Here is a 19,985-nt window from a genome sequence, read left to right on the forward strand (position 1 = left end):
CAAGGAAATACCTGGTAGTTGTGTGACTGAGTTAGGATTAATAACTTCATGACAGTAATAGCAATTCTAAGAAATAGAAAATTCTAACTAAGAAATTAGTCCATGCCTTCACTGCTATGAACAAATTAAGTTTGTAAAGCATATTATACAAATGTGAAGAAGCATTTCTTTGCCAAAAATCTCACAAAATTTCATGGTCAATGATAAAATATACCCAGAATATGCAGGAGTTGGTATTTTCTAGGGGTATTTACTTGAATATCCTCTTTTTCTAAGATCAACCCAAGAACTTCCCTCAGATTAAATTCAAACTATGTTTGCTAAAAGGTTTTTCTATATGTTGCAAATTCTTTCTGGCTACTCTAGGAGAGTCATAAGGATCTAGGATACTAAGGCATTAGCTTGGTAGAGAAGCTCACAATATTCCTTCATACTTATTTCACATCATTAGAAAATGATTATAATTTTAGATTATTTCAGAGTAACTACCAACTATTTCTTTAAAATGAAAGACAAAGGGGGCAGCTAGGTGGTGTAGTGGCTATAGCATCAGCCCTGAAGTCAGGAGGACTTGGGTTCAAATCTAGCCTCAGTCACTTAATACCTCTTGGCTGTGTGACCCTCAGGTAAGTCACTTAACCCCAAATGCCTCAGCAAAATAAACAAACAAATAAATAAATAAAATGAAAGAATAAGTGAAAAGGAAGGAATGGACACTGATTTATCAAGGAAAGAAACATAATTGGTTTTAGAACTTTATGGCTCATATATATGCTAGATATGTAACTTTAGCTGAAATCTCAATTTGTCAAGGGACATCTACTGAACAACTTAAAAATAATTTAGAGAGCCCAATAAATTTCACTTTTATTTTTAATTAAAAAAAAAAATTTCTCCACTTGACTAATCAATCTTTTGAAAAATGAACTCAGAATACAATTCTGAGGATACTGGAACATTACATATGACAATTAGTCACTGTAATTTGTTGTCAAACTAATACAGGGAGTTTTATGTAGAAAAAGCTTCAGAAAACCTAACAATTATATAGACTATACAATCATGTGTCACCAATGAAGCTTATTCCTGGCAGCCAATAATACATCCTGAGCCAGCTAAAAGGGCAGGCGGGTATGGTAGAGGCAAAGAAGGATGCTATTTTGTGGCTAATGTGGAACTGACTGCAAGTTATTGTAGAGACCAGAAATCAAGACAACCTGCTTTTGAAAACTAGATAAAGTGTTACTAACATATATTTCCATCATATTTGATGTGGGAGCCATTGTTGGTTGATGGAAAAGTAAGAATGAAACTTTCCTAACTTTAGGACTAAAAAGGATATTCATAATTATCCAGCTGAATCCACAAAGAAGGAAACAGAAGTTTTGTGTCAAAATGCCTTGTCTAAGGTCACAGATAAAAATATAAAGTTCACAGAAGTTCCTTAGATGTTTCCATTCCAAACATGTTATATAGTAAAGACTCTTATCAACTTGTGCTTACTTTATAATCTCCATGTACACTACATTTTACTGGGTGGTATGGAACCTGGATAAGCTGACAATCTCCAAAGACCAATCAATAAAAATTTATTAAGAATTTCAAGTAAGTGATAATAACTGGCCTATCTCTAGCTATTTTATTCATAACCCCCTGAATTTTCCTTTCTACTTTTCTCTTCTTCTTCTTCTTTCTATGGGTCTGTTTATCTCCCTTTTTCCTTTTCCTGTCTCCTTATCCATCTTGCTCCCTTTTCCTCATCTACCTTCTTCGTTCCCTGCCCTCTGAATTTCTGACAATCTAATTCTGTTCTTCCTCTTCCCCACATTACTTTTTTTTTAAAATTTCAATCTCTATTCTACTTTTCCAGTAACTGACATAAAGAACTGAAATATATTCCTTAGTATTTGTTGTTCTTTTTACATAAAACTTTACATCTCCTCCTAGATAAAATTAACTTCAGTACAGATTTAATGTGAAAAATATATTTCAGTTCTCTGGAAACTAGTAAGCCATGAACTGCATTAACTGGAAAGATTAACTGAATAGAGTGGTTGATAAAAGGTTAATCATAATTTTTTTTTTTTTTTTGCTTTAAGTCTTTTTGTAGAGGGATAAAAGCAACTTCCTTTTGTAAAATATAGTGTGTTTGATGCAATTAAATTTTTGATGACTGAACATCTTCTAATACCTTAGGGTTCATTTTGAACACTAATTATATAGCTCAACCCTATAAATGTAGGTGTTTAAGAAACCTATAAATGTAGGTGTTTAAGGCCAATAATTACTACAAATCCTATATTATACCTGGAAGTTATTTAAAATAAATCCCAATTATCAGCTTGTTATGCCTTTTTTTTTCCTCTCATGATGGTGGAACATAAGAAAAAAGGAATTGTTACTGAGCATCATTTGATGGAGATTTTACTGCATACGGCAACTCATCTAACCAGAATATTAATGCTAGTATTCAAAGATTTTAGAATAAAAAGGAATTTACTTTATAGTTTTTTGGTTATATTTCTTTCTCCACAATTTGCATATTGGTTGTACTACGTAATTATTCTTTAAATTAATATGAACAGAATCTGTCTTAGCATTATAATTCAGTTCAATGCAATGGGATAAACTTTGGTTACTACTAATTTAACAATTCAATGTCATCTCTTTCCTAAAACTTTCACTGCATCCTTCCCCCTTCTCTAGTTTCAGTAACTGCTATAATACTGCACACTCACCTGAAATGTACAAGTGCCAACGACCACATAATTATTGCCACCATATGCAATTAAGGTTCCTGCATCGCCACAGTCAAAGGGATTAAATTCCACCACATGAACATAATCCTCACAATCCACAGTATAGGCAGCATTTCGAGAGTTATCTTGCTTCATCTTCTAAGACAGAACATAAGCAAAGTTAAAAAAAAGCAAAGTCAGAAGACTGTGGACTGCAGCATAAACGGATTCAATTAGATACAGACAACTTGTCACCAGAGCACCACACGTTCAGTTAATGGAACATGGAAGGGCTTATATAGTCCAATATTATTTCAAGAGATAATAAACAGGTAAAAGTCTTTAAATGATCACTGTGCCCCTTCCATTTCCTTTCCCCCACCAAAAAACCCTAAACCTCCCAATATCCCAAATCCATGTTAAAAATCTAAGTCAAATTCTATGAGGTTATGCTTGATGCTTCTCCACAAACATTAGTGATTTATACTTGCAAGACATGACTGTAAAATTCTCATGTAATTGCCTATATTGAGGATCAGGATTATAAAATTTAGAGTATAAAGAAAATCTAGAGATCATCTAATCCAACCTCTTTTTAGGAAACTGAGGCTCAGAGATTGCCTTTTCCAAGTAAGAGAATCAGAAATGATATGAGAATTCAGGCCATTTTTGATACCAAATTCAGATTCCTTTTTGCTGTACCACAGCTGCCTCATTAACTGGGGACACCATCAGGACTATTCTAAAAGATACAAGTGGAATCCCTATTTAATAGTAAGTATTTAATGGAGAAATGGCACAAAATAGCCACCACCAAATTATGATTTATTCTGAAAGAGTAATATTGCTACCTTTACATGACTGTTTAACTTGACATTTAAATACAAAGTTTCTTTCCCATTTATGGGCTACTGAATATATTTGTTGTCCACCAGGCAACTGGGGTTAAGTGACTTGCCCAGGGTCCCACAGCTAGGAAGTGTTAAGTATTTGAGGCCAGATTTTTACTCTGGTCCTCCTGACTTCAGGGCTGGTGCTCTATCCACTGAGCCACCTAGCTGCCCCTACTGAATATATTTGTGAAAAGAAACAAATCTTCCTGAACCTAAAAGCCAACCAATAAAATCTGAGAAGTTACATACTGGCACCATGACAGATAAAGAAAGGTACTTAATGCGTCATTTGGCTCATCTTTTTTCTTCTTATCAATGAGAAGACAGAGGTCACATAAACAAATGTGACATTGTGTTACAAAGGGAAGAACTTGGGCCGTCAGCTCAGTATGCCCGTGCAGAGACACAGTGCTGACTTGTACTGGCAGATGTAACAACGTTCAGACCAACGAAATCAACTTGGGTGACCTTGGGTAAGGAGTTAGCTTCTTTGTTTGTAAAATGGGGGCAATCTCAGGATTCTTTGTGTGCATGAGGGTATGTGTGAGGAAAATAAAGTCAGTCCAGTTGGTTAATGCATTTGGAAAACGTGTGCAATGTGCAACACCTGTGGATCTCTCATTTCCAGGAAGGAGGAAAAAAAAGTGTCACCATAACTAAGTATATAACTCTCAGAGATCAAGCCAGACATACTGAGAATTTTCTAGTTATTCAGGCTTGCAGAAACATCTCATCCCAGAACACCGGGATAACGAGATACTTGTAGTATGATCCACTAATATTTGACCAAGGCACATTCTAAATGGATACATGACCTAGCCAGGAAAGGGTGACATCCTGAAGAACCTAGAGGATCAAGTTAGAAATTTTCTTTCAGATCCATGATGGGGAAAGTCTATGACCAAACAAGGGATAAAAAGTATGACAGAAAATAAAATAGACAATTTTGAATTTTTTTTGGGATAAATAAAACCAATGAAGCTCAAATTAGAAGGGAGAGAGTTAACTGGTAACTAGTAATTTTCCTAGAACAAATTTCTTTGATAAAGGATTCAATTCAAAGATATAAAAGGAATTGCCTCAAATTCTTATAAATAAAGATCATTTCTCAACTAAGAAATGGTCAAAACATATGACCAGGTACTTGGCTATCGATAGTCATAAGGAAAAATGCTCCAAATCATTAATGATCAAAGAAACACAAAGCAACTCTGAGGTTTCACCAGATTGGCAAATACAGCAAAAAAATGGAAAACTGCAGTGGTAGAGGAGTTGTAGGAAAACAAGTATATTAATGCCCACTAGTGTAACAGTGAGTTAGTCCAGACACTCTGGAAATCAATTTGGAACCATGACCTAAAAGTCACTAAACATATCCGTTTTTAAACATCCTGACTCAGTCATATCTCTACTAGATATATATTATCTATTATATATACTATAAAACATACTAGATATGTAATCCAGATCAAAGAAAAAGGATCCATCTGTACAAAAATATTTACAGAGGCAAAGAAGTAAAAATTAAAGAGTACCCATTAAATAGAAAATGAGTGAACAAATCATGAGATACTATTTCACGATAAGAAATGATGGAAGGGCTGTTTTTAGAGAAAACTGTGAAGATCTACATGAACTGATGCAGAAATGGCCAGAATAAGAATAACACTGTCAAGGCAACTACGAAAGATGTAATAATGCTGATTGATGTAAGGAACAGTCGTGATTTTAGAGGAACGCTGATGGAATATGCTGCCCACCTCCTGATGGATCAGAGATACAGAATGAGACAATGTGGAAATTTGTTTTGCTGGACTACAGATATGTGTTACAAGAGTTTTTTTTTTTTTTTTTTTTAATCTGAGGGTGGGGGTGAAGTGAAAAGAAATGCTTGACAACGAATAACACAAACAAAACAGCTGAATGAATGAGAGAATCTCTACTGCGATTTCTGAATCTAATTTTTCCTAGAGTTAGAATGGACCTCAGAAGAAAATATTTAGTCCGACCTTCTCATTTTAATGGGGAAGAAAGGGAAAATTAAGAGTCTTAGATGTTTTCTAAGATTTCTTCTTCTGTAAAATGAGGGAGCTCAAAGAGATGTCTTCTGAGGTCCTTCCAGCTCCAAAACTTGAGAGCCTTTGAATTTAAGTCTCACTTGGTTCCTCTTAAAACCAGAGGTTGCACGACGAGATGGGTTCTGAGGTTCCTTCCAGTTCTAGATCTAACAGCCTATCATTTCAGGCCTCAGTTTCCCTCCCAATACAATGAAGAGATTCCAGTAAGTGGTCTCTGAGCTTATGACCTTAAGCCTCAGTTTCCCCAGTTGCAAAATTAGGCGGTGGGAGGAGTGCGGAGTCTTTGAAACCCTCCAGTTCTAGGAGGCTCTAGGTAGCACAGTGGTCAAGAGTGTCTGAGTTCACCTCTAGCTCTTGTCACTTACTAGCTGTGCAACTCAAGGGATAAGTCAACTTGATCTTGTTTGCCTCAGTTTGTTTATCTGTAAAATGTTTGCTGTGAGGGTGAAATGAGATATTCCTAAAGCATTCTGCAAACTTTAAAGCACAATATTTGTATTTATATATGTAGACAAACAAAATATAGACAATTGGGATGATCATATATAAATATGCATTATGTACAAAGTAAACTCCTAATAAAAATTAAAATTATGTATAATTGGCTATGCTATTATTATTGTGGGGGGGTCAATACCTCTAAAATTGGACGCAAGGGCCCCTTATCTCCCACGTCAGTCCGAGTCACAGATGGGTGGACTTCCCGGCTCCTGCCCCCGCCCTCTTCCTGGCCTCAGTTTCCTCACCTGCGAAATGGGGATGGTAAAGGCACCTACTTCCCGGGGCGTTGACGAAACTCCAGTGAAGCACTAGGTTGTTGTCAGTGAGGAGGAGGTAGAGAGGGAGAAGAAGAGGAGGAAGGAGAGAAGAAAAGAAAATTAGGTTCCTCGGGCTTCCCGGCCCGACAGATACTACACCAGGGAAGCGCGAGACAATTCTCCACCGCCTCCGCCACGAGCGCATGCGCAGTCTGGCCCCGGCACCCGGCGGGCTCAGGCGCTAGCGCTTCCGGGTCAGAGGGCGACGCCGCTGATTGGTCTGTGGCCTCCAACCGCTCCTGGAGCCGGAGTTTAAATTTTCGAGCTGCAGGTGGAGCATCAGAGGTAAGAGTTGGCCGTTCGCGTCCGGGGGAATCCTGACCAGGTGAACCCAGGGGAGGCTGGGTAGGAAAAGAGGCCAAACTCCGGGAATAAGGGTTCAAGTCCTGACCGTGACCTTGGGCACGTCGGAGGCCTCAGTTTCTCCACCTGTAAAATGACGGGCGCCTTGTGAAGCGCATTACGCCGGGTCAGGCGTCCCATCACTGTCCCGGGGGGAGGGAGTGATGCCTGTCAGAATTCTCTCCGTTTTACAGATGGGGAAACTGAGTCAGAGCCATTTTCCCGAGGACCACCCAACCTGGGGTGGGATTTAATAACAATAAATATCTTTATGGTTGGGACCCCCAGTTGGAATTTTCTCGGCAAAGATTGTGCAGGAGTTTGCTTTTGTCTTCTCCAGCCCATTTTTACAAATGAAGAAACTGAGGCAGGCAGGTGGAAGTGATTTACCCAAGGTCACACAGCTGGGAAGTGTCTGGGGCTGGATTTGAACTCGGTTCCTAAGGGCAGACTTGACACTGTGTGCAACGGCCCCGCCGCGGGAGCGAGCACGCTGGCGGTGTGGGAGAGTGGGGCAAGCTTGACTTGTCAGTTACAGAGGAAGATGCAAACAGCAGCATCATTGTCCCTGCTGAGGGATCTCCTTCGTTCCTCCGAAATCACCGATCCGATCCCTGCCCATTTGTGACCCGGGGGGAATTCAGCTCATTTCAGTAAACATTTATTAAGCTGCAACTGTATACCGGGCACTGTGCTAAGGGCCGGGAAAGCCACTTGTTAATACTGTTGCTGCTGCTTTACTGCCAACGCCATCAGCATCAACATCGACTACCAAGTTATATGGGATAACGGGTCCGTTTGCTTCCATGACGTTGGGCAAGTCAGCGCTCCTAGGCATATTGCAAAAAAGATCCAGTTCTTGGGAGGAAAAATGTATTGGAGGTGGGGGCTGCGTGCCAGGCGCTGTGCCTAATGCTCACAATTTACAAAGTAGGAGCTATCATCCCCAAATCACAGCTGAGCAAATTGAGGCAGGCAGAGGTTTAATGATTTGGCAAAGATCACACAGCTTGGGAGTACCAAAAAACGGAATTTGAACTCCAATCTTACCAGATTTTAGGACCAGCTGTCTCAAGACATACTTTTAGTAATTATTCTTAATCATTTTGCATCAATACAATTAACTAATACATTTTGCATCATGCAATTAATTCACTAATGTAATTTTGCATGACTAATGCAATGAATTAATGTTACCTTTTTGTTATCGATGCAATTAATGCCTTTTTGATATTTTTCACTTAACAAAACAATAAGTCAAAATCTGATTGGTTCTGTTTCAAAGGTGTAAATGTTCACATTAAAATTTAAGTCATTTCTTTCTAATAGATCTGAGCTGGCTTCAGCACATCCTGCCTTTATAAATAAAATAACAAGTTAGGTGATCTACAAAAATAGCCAGAAAAAAGGTAGAAAGTGGTGTCAGGAAATCTTGTGTTCAAGTCCTGTGACTGACATACACTGTATTACTGTGGGTGATTCATTTAATCTGTGAATTGGTTCTGGGCCAATAAAATCAAACTCAAAAGTAGAGCCATCAATCCATATGTAAGGATCCGTATAAACAATATATTCACTGAGTTTTAAAAGGTAATATTAACTATGTTTTATTGCATTTAAAATGTTTTTCTTATTTATTTCTCAATTCTGAATTATCTGTAGTATTTCTTAATTCTTGATATTATTAATTAATAACTATCATATATGATAAGTATATTATATTATTATACATAAAGTATTTCCTACTTTTATTCTGGTTCAGGCCACACTCAGTAATGTTTAGAGCCACATAAGGCTTTTGGATGTCTGACATCACTGTGCCATACTCTTGATTCATTTGCAGAGAAGATATTCACCTTAGACCAGTAACTTGAGTTTCTTTGTCTTAGAGTTCCTTATGCCAATGAAATAATACAACAAATTTAATATCTCCATATTATAAACAACATCTCCATATTATAAACAATATCTCCATATTATAAATAACAACAAATTTAATATCTCCATATTATAAACTTCTTGAGTGTAGAGATTATATGAAACCACTTTATTTCTGTTTCTACAGAGTCTAACATAGTAGAAATTATATAAAATTTTAAATTAACTTGAATTAACTTAGGTATAGCTACTCATAGTACTTGAAATAGATGCAGTTTGTGATCATATAAATGAGTTACCTACAAATTTCCTTGGCTAGAAAATCAAAATTTTTGTAAACTCTTTTCTACAAAAAATTATTTCTCACTATATTTATAGAACAGTAAGATCTTCTATAAGATAGAGCATGTAAGAGTTTGAGATTTCCTCTGCTCGATGAGGTGTGCATTTAAGTGAATAAATCTTTTCAAGGTATAAAGTATGATATTTTAAGGTTAAAGAATTTCTAAATGACATAACATGTCTAGTCTAAAAACAAAACATTAACGACCCCATTTCAACATAGTTTTAAAAATAATAGCTTTCTAGTTTTCAAAATACATGCAAAGATAGTTTTCAACATTCACCCATGCAAAACCTTGTTTTCCTCCCTCTCCTTTTCCCTAGACAACAAACAATTCAATATAAGTTAAATGTGAAATTCTTTTAAACATATTTCCACATTGATCATAATGCACAAGAAAAATCAGATCAATCAGATGAGAAAGAAAAAAACAAGCAAGCAAACAAGAAAGATGAAAATGCTATATTCAACACAGTTTTTTTTTAAGTATCTACTCTACAAGAGATAATTTTTTAAAATTAAAAATTAGCCTAGAGGCACAAATATGGGAAAAGTCAATAATCCCTGTCCTTAAGTAACATATAAGCTACAGTTTTTGTTGTTGTTTAATTTTGTCCAGCTTTTCCTGACTCCATTTGGGATTTTCTTGTCAGGAATACTGAAATGGTTTGCCATTTCCTTCTCCAGCTCATTTTTACAGATGAGAAACTGAGGCAAACAGGGTTAAGTGATTTGCCCAGGATCATACAATTAGGTGCCTGAGCCCAGATTTGAACTGAGCTCTTCCTGATTCCAAGGCTGGTACTCCATCCACTCTGCTACCTCACTGTCCCATAAACTATTTAATATATGAACAAGACCTGGGTCAGCAAGACCTGAATTTAAATCTGCCTTAGAAGCTTACTGTGTGATTCTGGGCAAATTACTTAACCTTTTTTAACCTCAATTTTCCTTAGGTGCATATTGTGGAAAAACAGTACCTTATAGGATTCACGAATGTTATTTGTGAGCCTCAAACCTTAAAATGTGCCATGAATGCTACTAGCATTACTAAAATGATAATAATAATTATTAAATTGCTAGGAAAACTTAATGTGGCTATCTAAAAGTGGAATGGACTGACAAGTTGTGACTTTAGACAACTCCAAGCAGCAGCTGGATAATCCCTTGTTAACCGTGTTTTAGAGAAGATGCCTTTTTTTGTGTGTGAATGATTTCAACTCTCAAGATGCTGTGATATAATACCCAAACTGGATGTTACAAATAGGATTTAGACCAAAGGAGAAAATTAGTGTACTATGGGAAAATCTGAGGAACATATCATTTCTAACTTGTTGAATTAACCATGGCTTTAGACCTTATCCCTGTGGCAATAAGAGGGCTTTGCAAATCTAAAAGCTTTATATAAATGTACTTGTCATTATTAATGCTAGTTGGGACCTTGGCCCATATGTTGAATGATAATAGCTATACTTTAATCACATTTCTGTACAAACTACTTTATATACATGGTTTTGTGTGAAGTAGGCAGTGAAAATATTCCCATTTTACAGATGCAAAAACAGGTTCAGGTCTCTCTGATGATAAGCAAGTCTGTGAAGTAACAGAGGCAAGACTCTAGAAGCAGGGTCTTCTGACTTCAATTTCTATTTACTTTCCATTATACTGATACCATAAAAAGGGAGATGTCAAGAATCAAAGAATCAGCAAACATTTATTAAGTACTTATTCTGTGCCATATGAAGTCAAGAGTGAAGTGGTTCCTGCCCTTCAGGACTTTCCAATGGGGGGGAAAGGAGGTGGAAGATACCATATACACTTGTAAAAGAAAATAGTGAGACAGGAGACAGAATTTGAGCTGATTTTTTAAAGGAAATGAAGGATTCTGAAACAGTGGTGATAAGGACATAATGGGGATACATCCCTCTCTGAGGGGGAAGGGTGCAGACATTGCAAAAACCACATTTCATCTTGGCTGGTAGACTCACAAATCTTTTATATTATTTACAATTATTTTAAATGGAACTTCTCTTTCTACCTCTTGCTGCTGGGCTTTGTTGGTAACATAGAAAGGCCCATGATTTATGTGCCTTTATTTTATATCCTGCAACTTTGCGAAGGCTGTTAATCTTTTCTAGTTGTTTTTTTAGTTGGTGCTCTAGGATTTTCTAAATACATCATCATGTCATCTACAAAGTGATAGTTTTGTTTCTTCATTACCTACTTTGATTCTTTCAATTTTTTTCTTCTCTTACCACTAAAACTAACATTTCTAGTATAATATTGAATAATAGTGTTGACAATGGGCAACATTGTTTCATCCCAATCTTATCGGAGAATGCTTCTAGCTTATCCTTATTACATAGCTTGCTGATGGTTTTAGATAGATCCTACATATCTTTTTTTTTTTTTTTTTTCTGCTGAGACAATTGGGATTAAGTGACTTGCCCAGGATCACACAGCCAGAACATGTTAAGTGTCTGAGGCCAGATTTGAACTCGGGTCTTCCTGACTTCAGGGCTGGTGCTCTATCCACTACACCAACTAGCTGTCGCCCTACATATCATTTTAAGGAAAATTCCATTTATTCCTAGGCTCTCTGGTATTTTTAATAGGAATGGGTAAAAAAAAATTACATTTCAGTAGTTATAGAAGGCACTGACCTTATATCAAGCCCAATTATCTACATGATATATATGCACTTGCTTCCTTAAGTGATTTATTTATTTTTTTTTGGTAAGCATCCCGCATGTATTCAGTTTTTGGCTGTATTTGTTTTCTGACCCCGATCTTTCTTTCATTCTTAAGAGCGGAGACTATAACTCATCTCTAATTAATTTGTGCATTTCTTCTGTACGATTTTAAAAAGAAATTGTGGGGAGTGAACTAGGGAATTGCTCAGGGAAGAATAAAAGAATTATCTTACTGAGTTGAAAGTATTATACAAAGGGCTTCTGCAATATAAACCTCTTTGCCACAACTTTAATCTCATCTGATTCTTCCCACAGGCCTTGGCATTAGATTTGGTAGGTATACAGAGAAACTGAGCCAGAGTAAATCAGTGATGTGTCCTGTTCCTGCTGAGATCCTTTCTACCGAAACTCATTGTAGGTGCCAGCATGATAGAGACCAGGAAAAGAGAAGAGGAGAAATATTTCAGAATTGAGTTGTTTCTGCTAGAGACTTCAAATTATGGTAATCTAAGATTCCAGGGGGATCAGATTAGAATCAACTGGAACAGAGGCAGCTAGATGGCACAGTGGATAGAGCATCAGGCCCTGAAGTCAGTAGGATCTGAAGTGGGACATCTTTAACAAAATAAACAAAAAGACAATACAACACAGATAATGCTAATTTGTGGTTTTCTTACTCCACATGCTGAGGACAGATTTCAGTTTTATATCCCTGGTTTCTGCCTTCTAGGGCACAGAAATAGTATTGTATTTTGGGAATATCGGCAGAGGTCTTGGGAAGATATTTTATTTAGTGATTTTTCAGTATCTAACTTTTTGTGACCCACTGGCAGAGATACCGCAATGGTTGGCCATTTCCTTCTCCAGTTCTCGTGACAGTTGAGGAACTGAGGCAAACAGGGTGAAATGATTTGTCCAGGATCACACAGCTTGAGAATGTTTGAGCTGGATTTGAATTCATGAAAATAGATTTGGATCCATTCTTCTAGCCACTCTGATATCCTACTGTCAGTGAAGCTATTTTATCTGCATAAATCTTTCAGTTCAAAAGGATCACAGCTCTAGACCTGGATCTCAGAGACTATTCTAGACTAACTTCTTTTTTCATAGATAAAGCAACCCAGGAAAATTTAATGACTTACTGACTTGACACAATTCTTTTTATGTGCCTGAAAATTGTATATGTCCTCTATGCTCATAATGTGTTTTGTATCTGTTTTTAGTCATACTGTTGGATTATTCTTGCTGAAAGATTTTCCTTAAACTAAAAGAGACAAAATTTGACTGGGTGGGAGTTATTGCTATTTGTCCCCTTGCTCTTCTTTCCTCTCATCCCTCCTATTCCCCAACCCTTCCCCCCCAAATTAAATGAAAACCCTGACTTGTGAATATGAAGGAATTCCTTCCTTGACTATTATCTTCTGAGTCCCAACTGTTCCTGTTTACAACCACCATGGGTTATCGGCAAATAAACTGAATTAACTTGATTAACAAGGTCCCTTTTTTCCATTTAGGAAAAATGGCTCCACTTTCTGAAGCTGTCTTGGAAATGATCAAGAGCTTGAGAAGAAATTGGCACAGCCTTTGTCCTTCTGAGAGAACTACTGTGTGTGGTGCTGATTTCATGCTCGAGGCTTTGCAGCTGTCTATGGCAGAGATCAATAAACAGGTCAGTAGACTTCCAGGGGGTGAGAGTGGAAATAGTCTTAGTAGCTTCAGGTACCAGTTGCTTTAAGGAACTCTGTAATAAACATAAATGCTCCAAGATCTTCTGGAGTTTCCTATTATGCCTCTGTAAGGATTCTGCTGCCCCAATTACCTGGTCAGACTATCGAGATGAATTTTGAAATTCTCCCTTTCAAAAGTGGTAGTGCGAACTGAAAAACACTTAAATGCTTTTTTTTTTTTTTTTTTTTTTTTAAATAATAGGCTTGGAACTTATGTGTGTTAGTTTTAGCCTATTTTTGTAAACTTTTTTTTTTGACATTTTATTTTTGGGAAAAGCTTATTTTTCAAACTTTTGTTTCTCCTCTGAGAGTAGCTGTCTTGACTTAATCATATTCCCAAGAGGCTTTTTAAAGCCACATTCACTTTTGACATCTGACTTTGGACCCACTACCTGTGTGATGTTTTTCCAATTGGTAATTCACCTGTCTGTAAGCATTGATGACAGGTGGATGACGGTTGATTCACATGGTTGGATTTGTAAATCACTATCAAGCTTGGCTTTCATCTGTTTATTTTTCCACTTCCTTTTCATAAATGGAGGAATGAGTGAATTATGTGAGGCTTAAGCCAATTTTTACACTGGCAGAGTTAAGTTATAGTTTGTAGAGTTATTTTAGTGTGATAGGGAAAAATATAGGTTGGAAGCACTGAGCCAGATCATTCTTGTAGAAGGCTGTCTGTACTTTTATTCAGCAATTTATCAAGCACTTATTGGGCTTGAGGTCTTCTAATTCAGCTGAGTAAACAAAAGAGATGGTGTCTTCCCTCGAGAAGGTTTCTTGTATTTTGGAAAGACAAGGTTTACCTATTTAAATCACACTGTATCTTCCAAGGATATTGTAAGAAAGCTCTTTTTCAGCCTTCAGAAACTATCTATATGTCTATTTATCTATATATGTATGGAGGTTGTGATATTGATGAATGAGTGCATGATTAAGTCTTTTTTTTTTTTTTTTTTGCTGAGGCAGTTGGGGTTAAATGACTTGCCCAGGGTCACATAGCTAGGAAGTTTTAAGTGTCTGAGACCAGATTTGAACTCAGGTCCTCCTGACTTCAGGGCTGATGCTCAATCCACTGCACCATTTAGCTGCCCCCGGAACCTTTTAAAAAAAACTCATCATTCAACCATAACTGCTCTTCCCAAGACCTTTTAATTGCTATGTTTAATTCTCCCTCCCCCCCTTTTTTTTTTCAAGAAAGAGAATTTGTGAAGGTTTAAGGTGAATAGTTAGTATGAAGCATTTTCCTCAAACTAGAGTATACTCTCTCTTTGTACCTATACTGTATCTGGGGACGATAGGCTGGAAATTAAAGTAACAGATAATGTGATATCTAAACTCCCCACTTCTGAACCTAGAAATCCTTCATGGAGTCCTCATGAATTTCTCTTCAGGTGAAGTTCCCTGCTAGGTTTCAGACCCATTTGCTGGATTGGGCTAGAGACTCTTGCTCTGCACCCTCCCCAATATTCTCCATCCCCTACCCATCCCCCACACATACAGACCTCTGGGGAAGGGAAACACTCCAAAGCATCACTTGGCTGTGGCTGGGCTGGGCTGCTTGCCTGCTGTCTCACATTTTTCCCAGACCATGGAATACCTTCAAGATCACTGATGGGACTTCTGGGTCTTCTGAACTTAACCAGTTTGAGTACTTCCATTCTTGAATATTCATCCTGCTTAGATCAGGAAGGCAGCTAGGTGGTGCAGTGGATAGAGCATAGGGCATCAGGCAAGAATACTCATCTTAATGAGTTCAAATCTGACTTCAGACACTTTAGTTTTGTGTCCCTGGGTAAGTTACTTCATTTTGTTTGCCTCAGTTCCCTCATCTGTAAAATGAGCTGGAAAAGGAAAGGGCAAACTGATCTAGTGTCTTTGCTGAGAAAACTCCAAATGGCTTCAGACATGACTGAAAAATGACACAACAGGCAAAACTGATCAGGAAAGAATAAATATGGGGAAAAAAAAGACATGTGTCTTGCTTCTATAAAATTAGTTGAGATTTGGGAATTGGAAGAGAGATTTCAAAAGGTTGATAACTAAGACCCTCAGCATTTTTATCATTGTCCCCAGAATATCAGAAGATGGATTAAAGTGAAGAAAGAGACTGTGAGCCAGGCATCAGACCCTGGGAGGGATAGTGACTCTGATTGTAGCTTTGCCCCTCGATAGCGAAACTTGGAGAATAGAGCCTTCTGTTGGCCAGGGCTGAGGCCAAAACTTGCTCCCTGCTGATTCTGTCCCCTCCAGTCTTCTCTGGCGGCTCATCGCATCAGCCACCCCTTCTGCTTTAGTCTTTCTCTTCCTGCTGGCTCTAGCAGACATCTCCAGTTCTCCCTAGCGGAAAAAAACTGACCACTTGATGCTGCTCTCAGACTATCTTGTGTCATTTTTTCCCTAGCTCTTAGAAAGTCAGGCTGAATCCACAGCCTTACCACCCCCTCACTTGTCAGGGTAGGAAATAGGCTACATCCAGCCTCCTCGTATGATGCGTGAGTCCTTCTGAGATTGGGTTGTTTCAGAATTAATCACCATTCATTCTGCATCCCAGGAAAATATTTGTATTTAAAAAAAAAAGGAAGAGATGGGTTCTTGTGTTGCAGAGCAGCGTGTGATCCTTAAAAGCACTTTACAGTTACTAAGTGAAGTTATGAATTCTCTTATTTTCCCATTCTGGGCCCTGCTTGTTTTGCTTTGGTGAGTTATTTTCTGGGGTTGACTGTGTCTTCATAGTCACATCCTTAGGGTGAGATGGGCAGTGGATATAGGATCTCATTGTGCTTGATTTTTAAAATATGTGAAACTATATTTTGTGGAACAACTTCAAAATAGTTCTTTTATGATGAAGAATGAATAAATGAAGATTATACAACACTGCTTGATACACATGCTACCACAGAAATGACTTCTGTGTAAGAGTTATCAATTGTTCAAGGCATGGGAGGTGTAGAAAAGGCAGTATTTGTCCATCAAAACATTTGCCTGTACTGCAAAGGACATCTTGCCCAAGATTCAAGTAGAAAGAGTATCATTGCAGATAGTCAGGTTCTCCAGATGGTTGTTTGTGAATGATTGTATCAAGCCCCAGAAGATTTGTGATTACAACAGAGATTGGCCAACAGGAGAAAAAAAAAACCCAAATGTGTGAAAAACCCTTATTATCCAGACCGTTGTGCAAATGTTTGAATGATTAGTCTGTTGGTGGGATAGCAGGATGTCTGAAATAGACCCTACAGAGACATCGGTTCTGATAGAGCAAGAAAAACAACTAACATTTACAAAAAATACTCCATTTCTTTTCTTTTCTTTTTTCTTTTTAAACATAGCTCTCTCCAACTAGATCTAGATGTGAGCATTTTTTTTTTAAGGAATAAAACTTTGAATTATTACAAAAGAATAACTGTTCTGACACCATCAAAAAGAAAAACCGTTGTGTTCTGAAAAATCCATAAACCTTGTCTTTCTCATTATATTCTTGTGAAATATAATCTTTCTGATGTCCATCAGAGAATTAAAGCACTGAACATTTTGAACTTCCTTCAAACATTAGCCAGCTGGCATGTTTTCCTAGCAAAACATTTTGCGATTTGACCACAGACTCTCTCAATCAGTTGTTACTGGTTTGAATCATAGAATATGCTGTCATGGTGGGCACCTGATCATGAAAACTGATATATAGAGTGCATTTTTATTTAGATTTAAAATGTTTTTACAAACCCAATATAAATGTTGTTAATCTAATCAAAACCTTTTCTTGTATGATCAAGGGATTGCAAAGTTTTATTTTAACTATGTACATTCAAAGAAATTTATTTTAGGATGGTATGAGAAAACATTTTAGGTTCACTATCATTTTTATTAGATTTGCTCTCTTAAGGATGTTATAAGAGAAAAAAAATTGTGCCTGGAATATTTAAGATAATTCACATAATTCATATTTTCTTAGAAATACCTGAATTTGCTTAATTGGGGGCTAGGTTTTAAAAGCATAGATCAATGAATTATAGAGCTGTAAAGAAAGTTGGAAATGATATCCTCATTTTAAAAGTGAAGAAATTGGCAGGTTAAATGATTTGCCTCACCTCACATAGCCAATTAATTAAAGAACTGCTATAAGAACTCCAGGTTCCTTATTCTACTTTATGATGTGGCATTGAGTCTATATATGTATGTGTGTAATTTTGGGGAGACCACTGGACCTGTGATTTAATTGGAAAAGGGAACATTCCTCTATTAATACCCATAGGCTTTCTATCAATGTTGGTTGGCAACTTTTCACCTTAAAGAGTTACTATAGGCACTGAGAGCTTATGTGAGTTACTGAGGGTCATGTAGCCATTGTATGTCAGAGACATGACTTGAATCCATGTCTTCATGACTTCAGAAGCTGGTGGGTGCATCATACTGCCTTTTATGTGTATAATATAATTATAAAACTGGAAAATTATCATTTATCAAACTAATTATCTTTTTAAAAAAAAGATTGCTAATTGGGCCAGTCTTATGAAATATTTTGTTTTCCCAGATTCTGATATAATTGATTAAAGAGACATTGAGGATGAATTTTTTACTTAGATGTTTGGAAGCTTAGAACTTACAGTTTCAAGGAACCTCAGAGTTCACTCAGTCCATTTCCCCTTAATTTTCCGATAAGCAAACAGATCCAAGAAGCATGTGATTTGCCTAAGCCAGATAGTTATTAACTAATAGCCAGGATGCAAGCCTACATTGTTTAACACTAGATTTGGTGTTTTAAAAAACATTATTTGATCTTTACAAAGAAGTGCAAAGAAGAAATTTTCAGGCCATTTCAGGTTATCTTGTTTTAAAGATGATTATCAAATAGAAAATTAGATTTTATGGAATAAAAGAGCAACAGGTAGTAGAATTCCTTCCTATATTTCCAGGCTTCATTGACCATCATCTCCTTACCATTAATGAATAAAAAGAGTGATCCTGGAGAATTACTGTGACAGATCTCTAAGTGTAACAGAGACAACCTGGGTACTCGTAGGTAGAAATTTTTTTATTTATAAATAATAGATTCTTAGAACAGCATGTGAAATTTCTCAGAGCCCTATATAGCCATCTCATAAACACAGTTAAACTTCATAAATATGCTCTGTTGGAAAGAGGCAGCAAAATTACTGAGTGAATTAATGGTTGGCATTTTCTGAAAGGTCCCATAATAACTGTCTGACTATAGATTCTTTGAAAAAGAGGATTATAAGAAGGAAAACCAATTAGTAATGAATCCCAACCATGGTCATTAAGTGATGCTATCATGGAAATATTGAAGGGACTTTCAGGAAAACTATACACTTATCTAAGATTTGCAAGGAAATGTTGATAGTGAGTAACAAAATGTCCCCATCAAAATATTGGGTCTCTAAGCAACCAGGATGTAATTCAAGCCAGATTGCAATACATGCTATTTTCCTGGGCTGTAGGCCAAGCAGAAAGGACTAGAGAAGATATTGATTATGTATATTAGTTGTAGTCTGAGCTTTCTTGAAAGAAATCCTAACTAACTGACTTTTAACATAAGCATACTTTAAAAGTTCAGCATTGAATCAAAATCATGCTCACTAAGCTGGGACTAAGGTGGGAAAGTGTAATGTTAGATTTTAGCAATGATATTTTGCTTTCCCTGGAACAGATTAAAGAAATGAAATCTAATTCTCCCTCTATATCTGTGTGCCCATATTTTAAGACAAACACTTCTTGGAATAGTGTGGGCTATGGGAATTCACAAAGACATTAGACAGATTCAGATGAGGTTAAAAAAATTCATAGATGGACTTGCAGAGTGGAGCCAAAATGGTAAAGTAGGGAATGCACTCAGCTGAAGTCTTCCAATGTTCCCATTCAAGCAACTTTTAAAATAACACCTTATTTTCTGGAATGACAAAACCATGGTAAGGTCAATAAGATATTCTTCCAGCCCAAGATAATGTAGAGGTTGGAAAGAAAGATCTGTGACATCAGAGAGGAGGCCCAAACGGATGGCAGCTTTGGGAGCTTTCAAGTCAGAGATGTTAAGGGGACCTGGTAGCTGATCAGAAAGGACTACAGCGGATCCCTGTACTAGCACTGGACACAGGACCAGGCAATGTTTGACAGCTCTTTTATCTATACCCAGTTCTGGGTTGTTGCTCAAGGGCAGGAAGGAAAACTTTCAGTCAAGAGAAAGTGGAAGCCTTAAGGAACAGTATCACTTCTGGCCCCAAGATCAGGGACTCAAAGAACAGTACTGGTTCTAATCCCAAGGGAACAAGGGTCCTAAAGAGCAGTATTGATTGTAAGTCCAAGGAATCAGTGCCCTTTCTAGGTAAGGACCAGAGTATAGATAAGGAAAGCAGTGACTACACCTCTCCCCACATCATACCATCTTGGAAGCCTGAAAGCCTTCTGACCCCAGTATTACCTTTGAGAACAATAGAGCAAAAAACCCTGAAGCTTGAGACAGTGA

The 19,985-nt window shown here is 37.2% G+C and overlaps 2 protein-coding genes across 4 annotated transcripts in view; one reads left to right on the forward strand and one right to left on the reverse strand.

The window, feature by feature from the left end:
• The window catches only part of NUP37 (nucleoporin 37), a 39,457-nt gene extending 32,787 nt beyond the window's left edge, over nt 1–6,670 (reverse strand). Inside the window, exons 1-2 of one of the 3 annotated variants that reach the window (XM_051961085.1) lie at nt 6,456–6,670; nt 2,739–2,894 (exon numbers count right to left, since the gene is read on the reverse strand). In XM_051961085.1, the coding sequence (XP_051817045.1) occupies nt 2,739–2,894 (156 nt within the window). In that variant the 5' untranslated portion in view covers nt 6,456–6,670. The other 2 variants (XM_051961084.1, XM_051961086.1) reach the window with 2 other exon arrangements.
• Nucleotides 6,671–13,302: 6,632 nt separating this feature from the next.
• PARPBP (PARP1 binding protein) overlaps nt 13,303–19,985 on the forward strand; it is a 62,906-nt gene continuing 56,223 nt past the window's right edge. The window contains exon 1 of the mRNA XM_051961087.1: nt 13,303–13,452. Within this exon, the coding sequence (XP_051817047.1) occupies nt 13,303–13,452 (150 nt within the window). The remainder of the gene's footprint in view (nt 13,453–19,985) is intronic.

This window comes from Antechinus flavipes, chromosome 5 (genome assembly GCF_016432865.1).
Source record: "Antechinus flavipes isolate AdamAnt ecotype Samford, QLD, Australia chromosome 5, AdamAnt_v2, whole genome shotgun sequence".
Taxonomy (NCBI): Eukaryota; Metazoa; Chordata; class Mammalia; order Dasyuromorphia; family Dasyuridae; genus Antechinus; species Antechinus flavipes.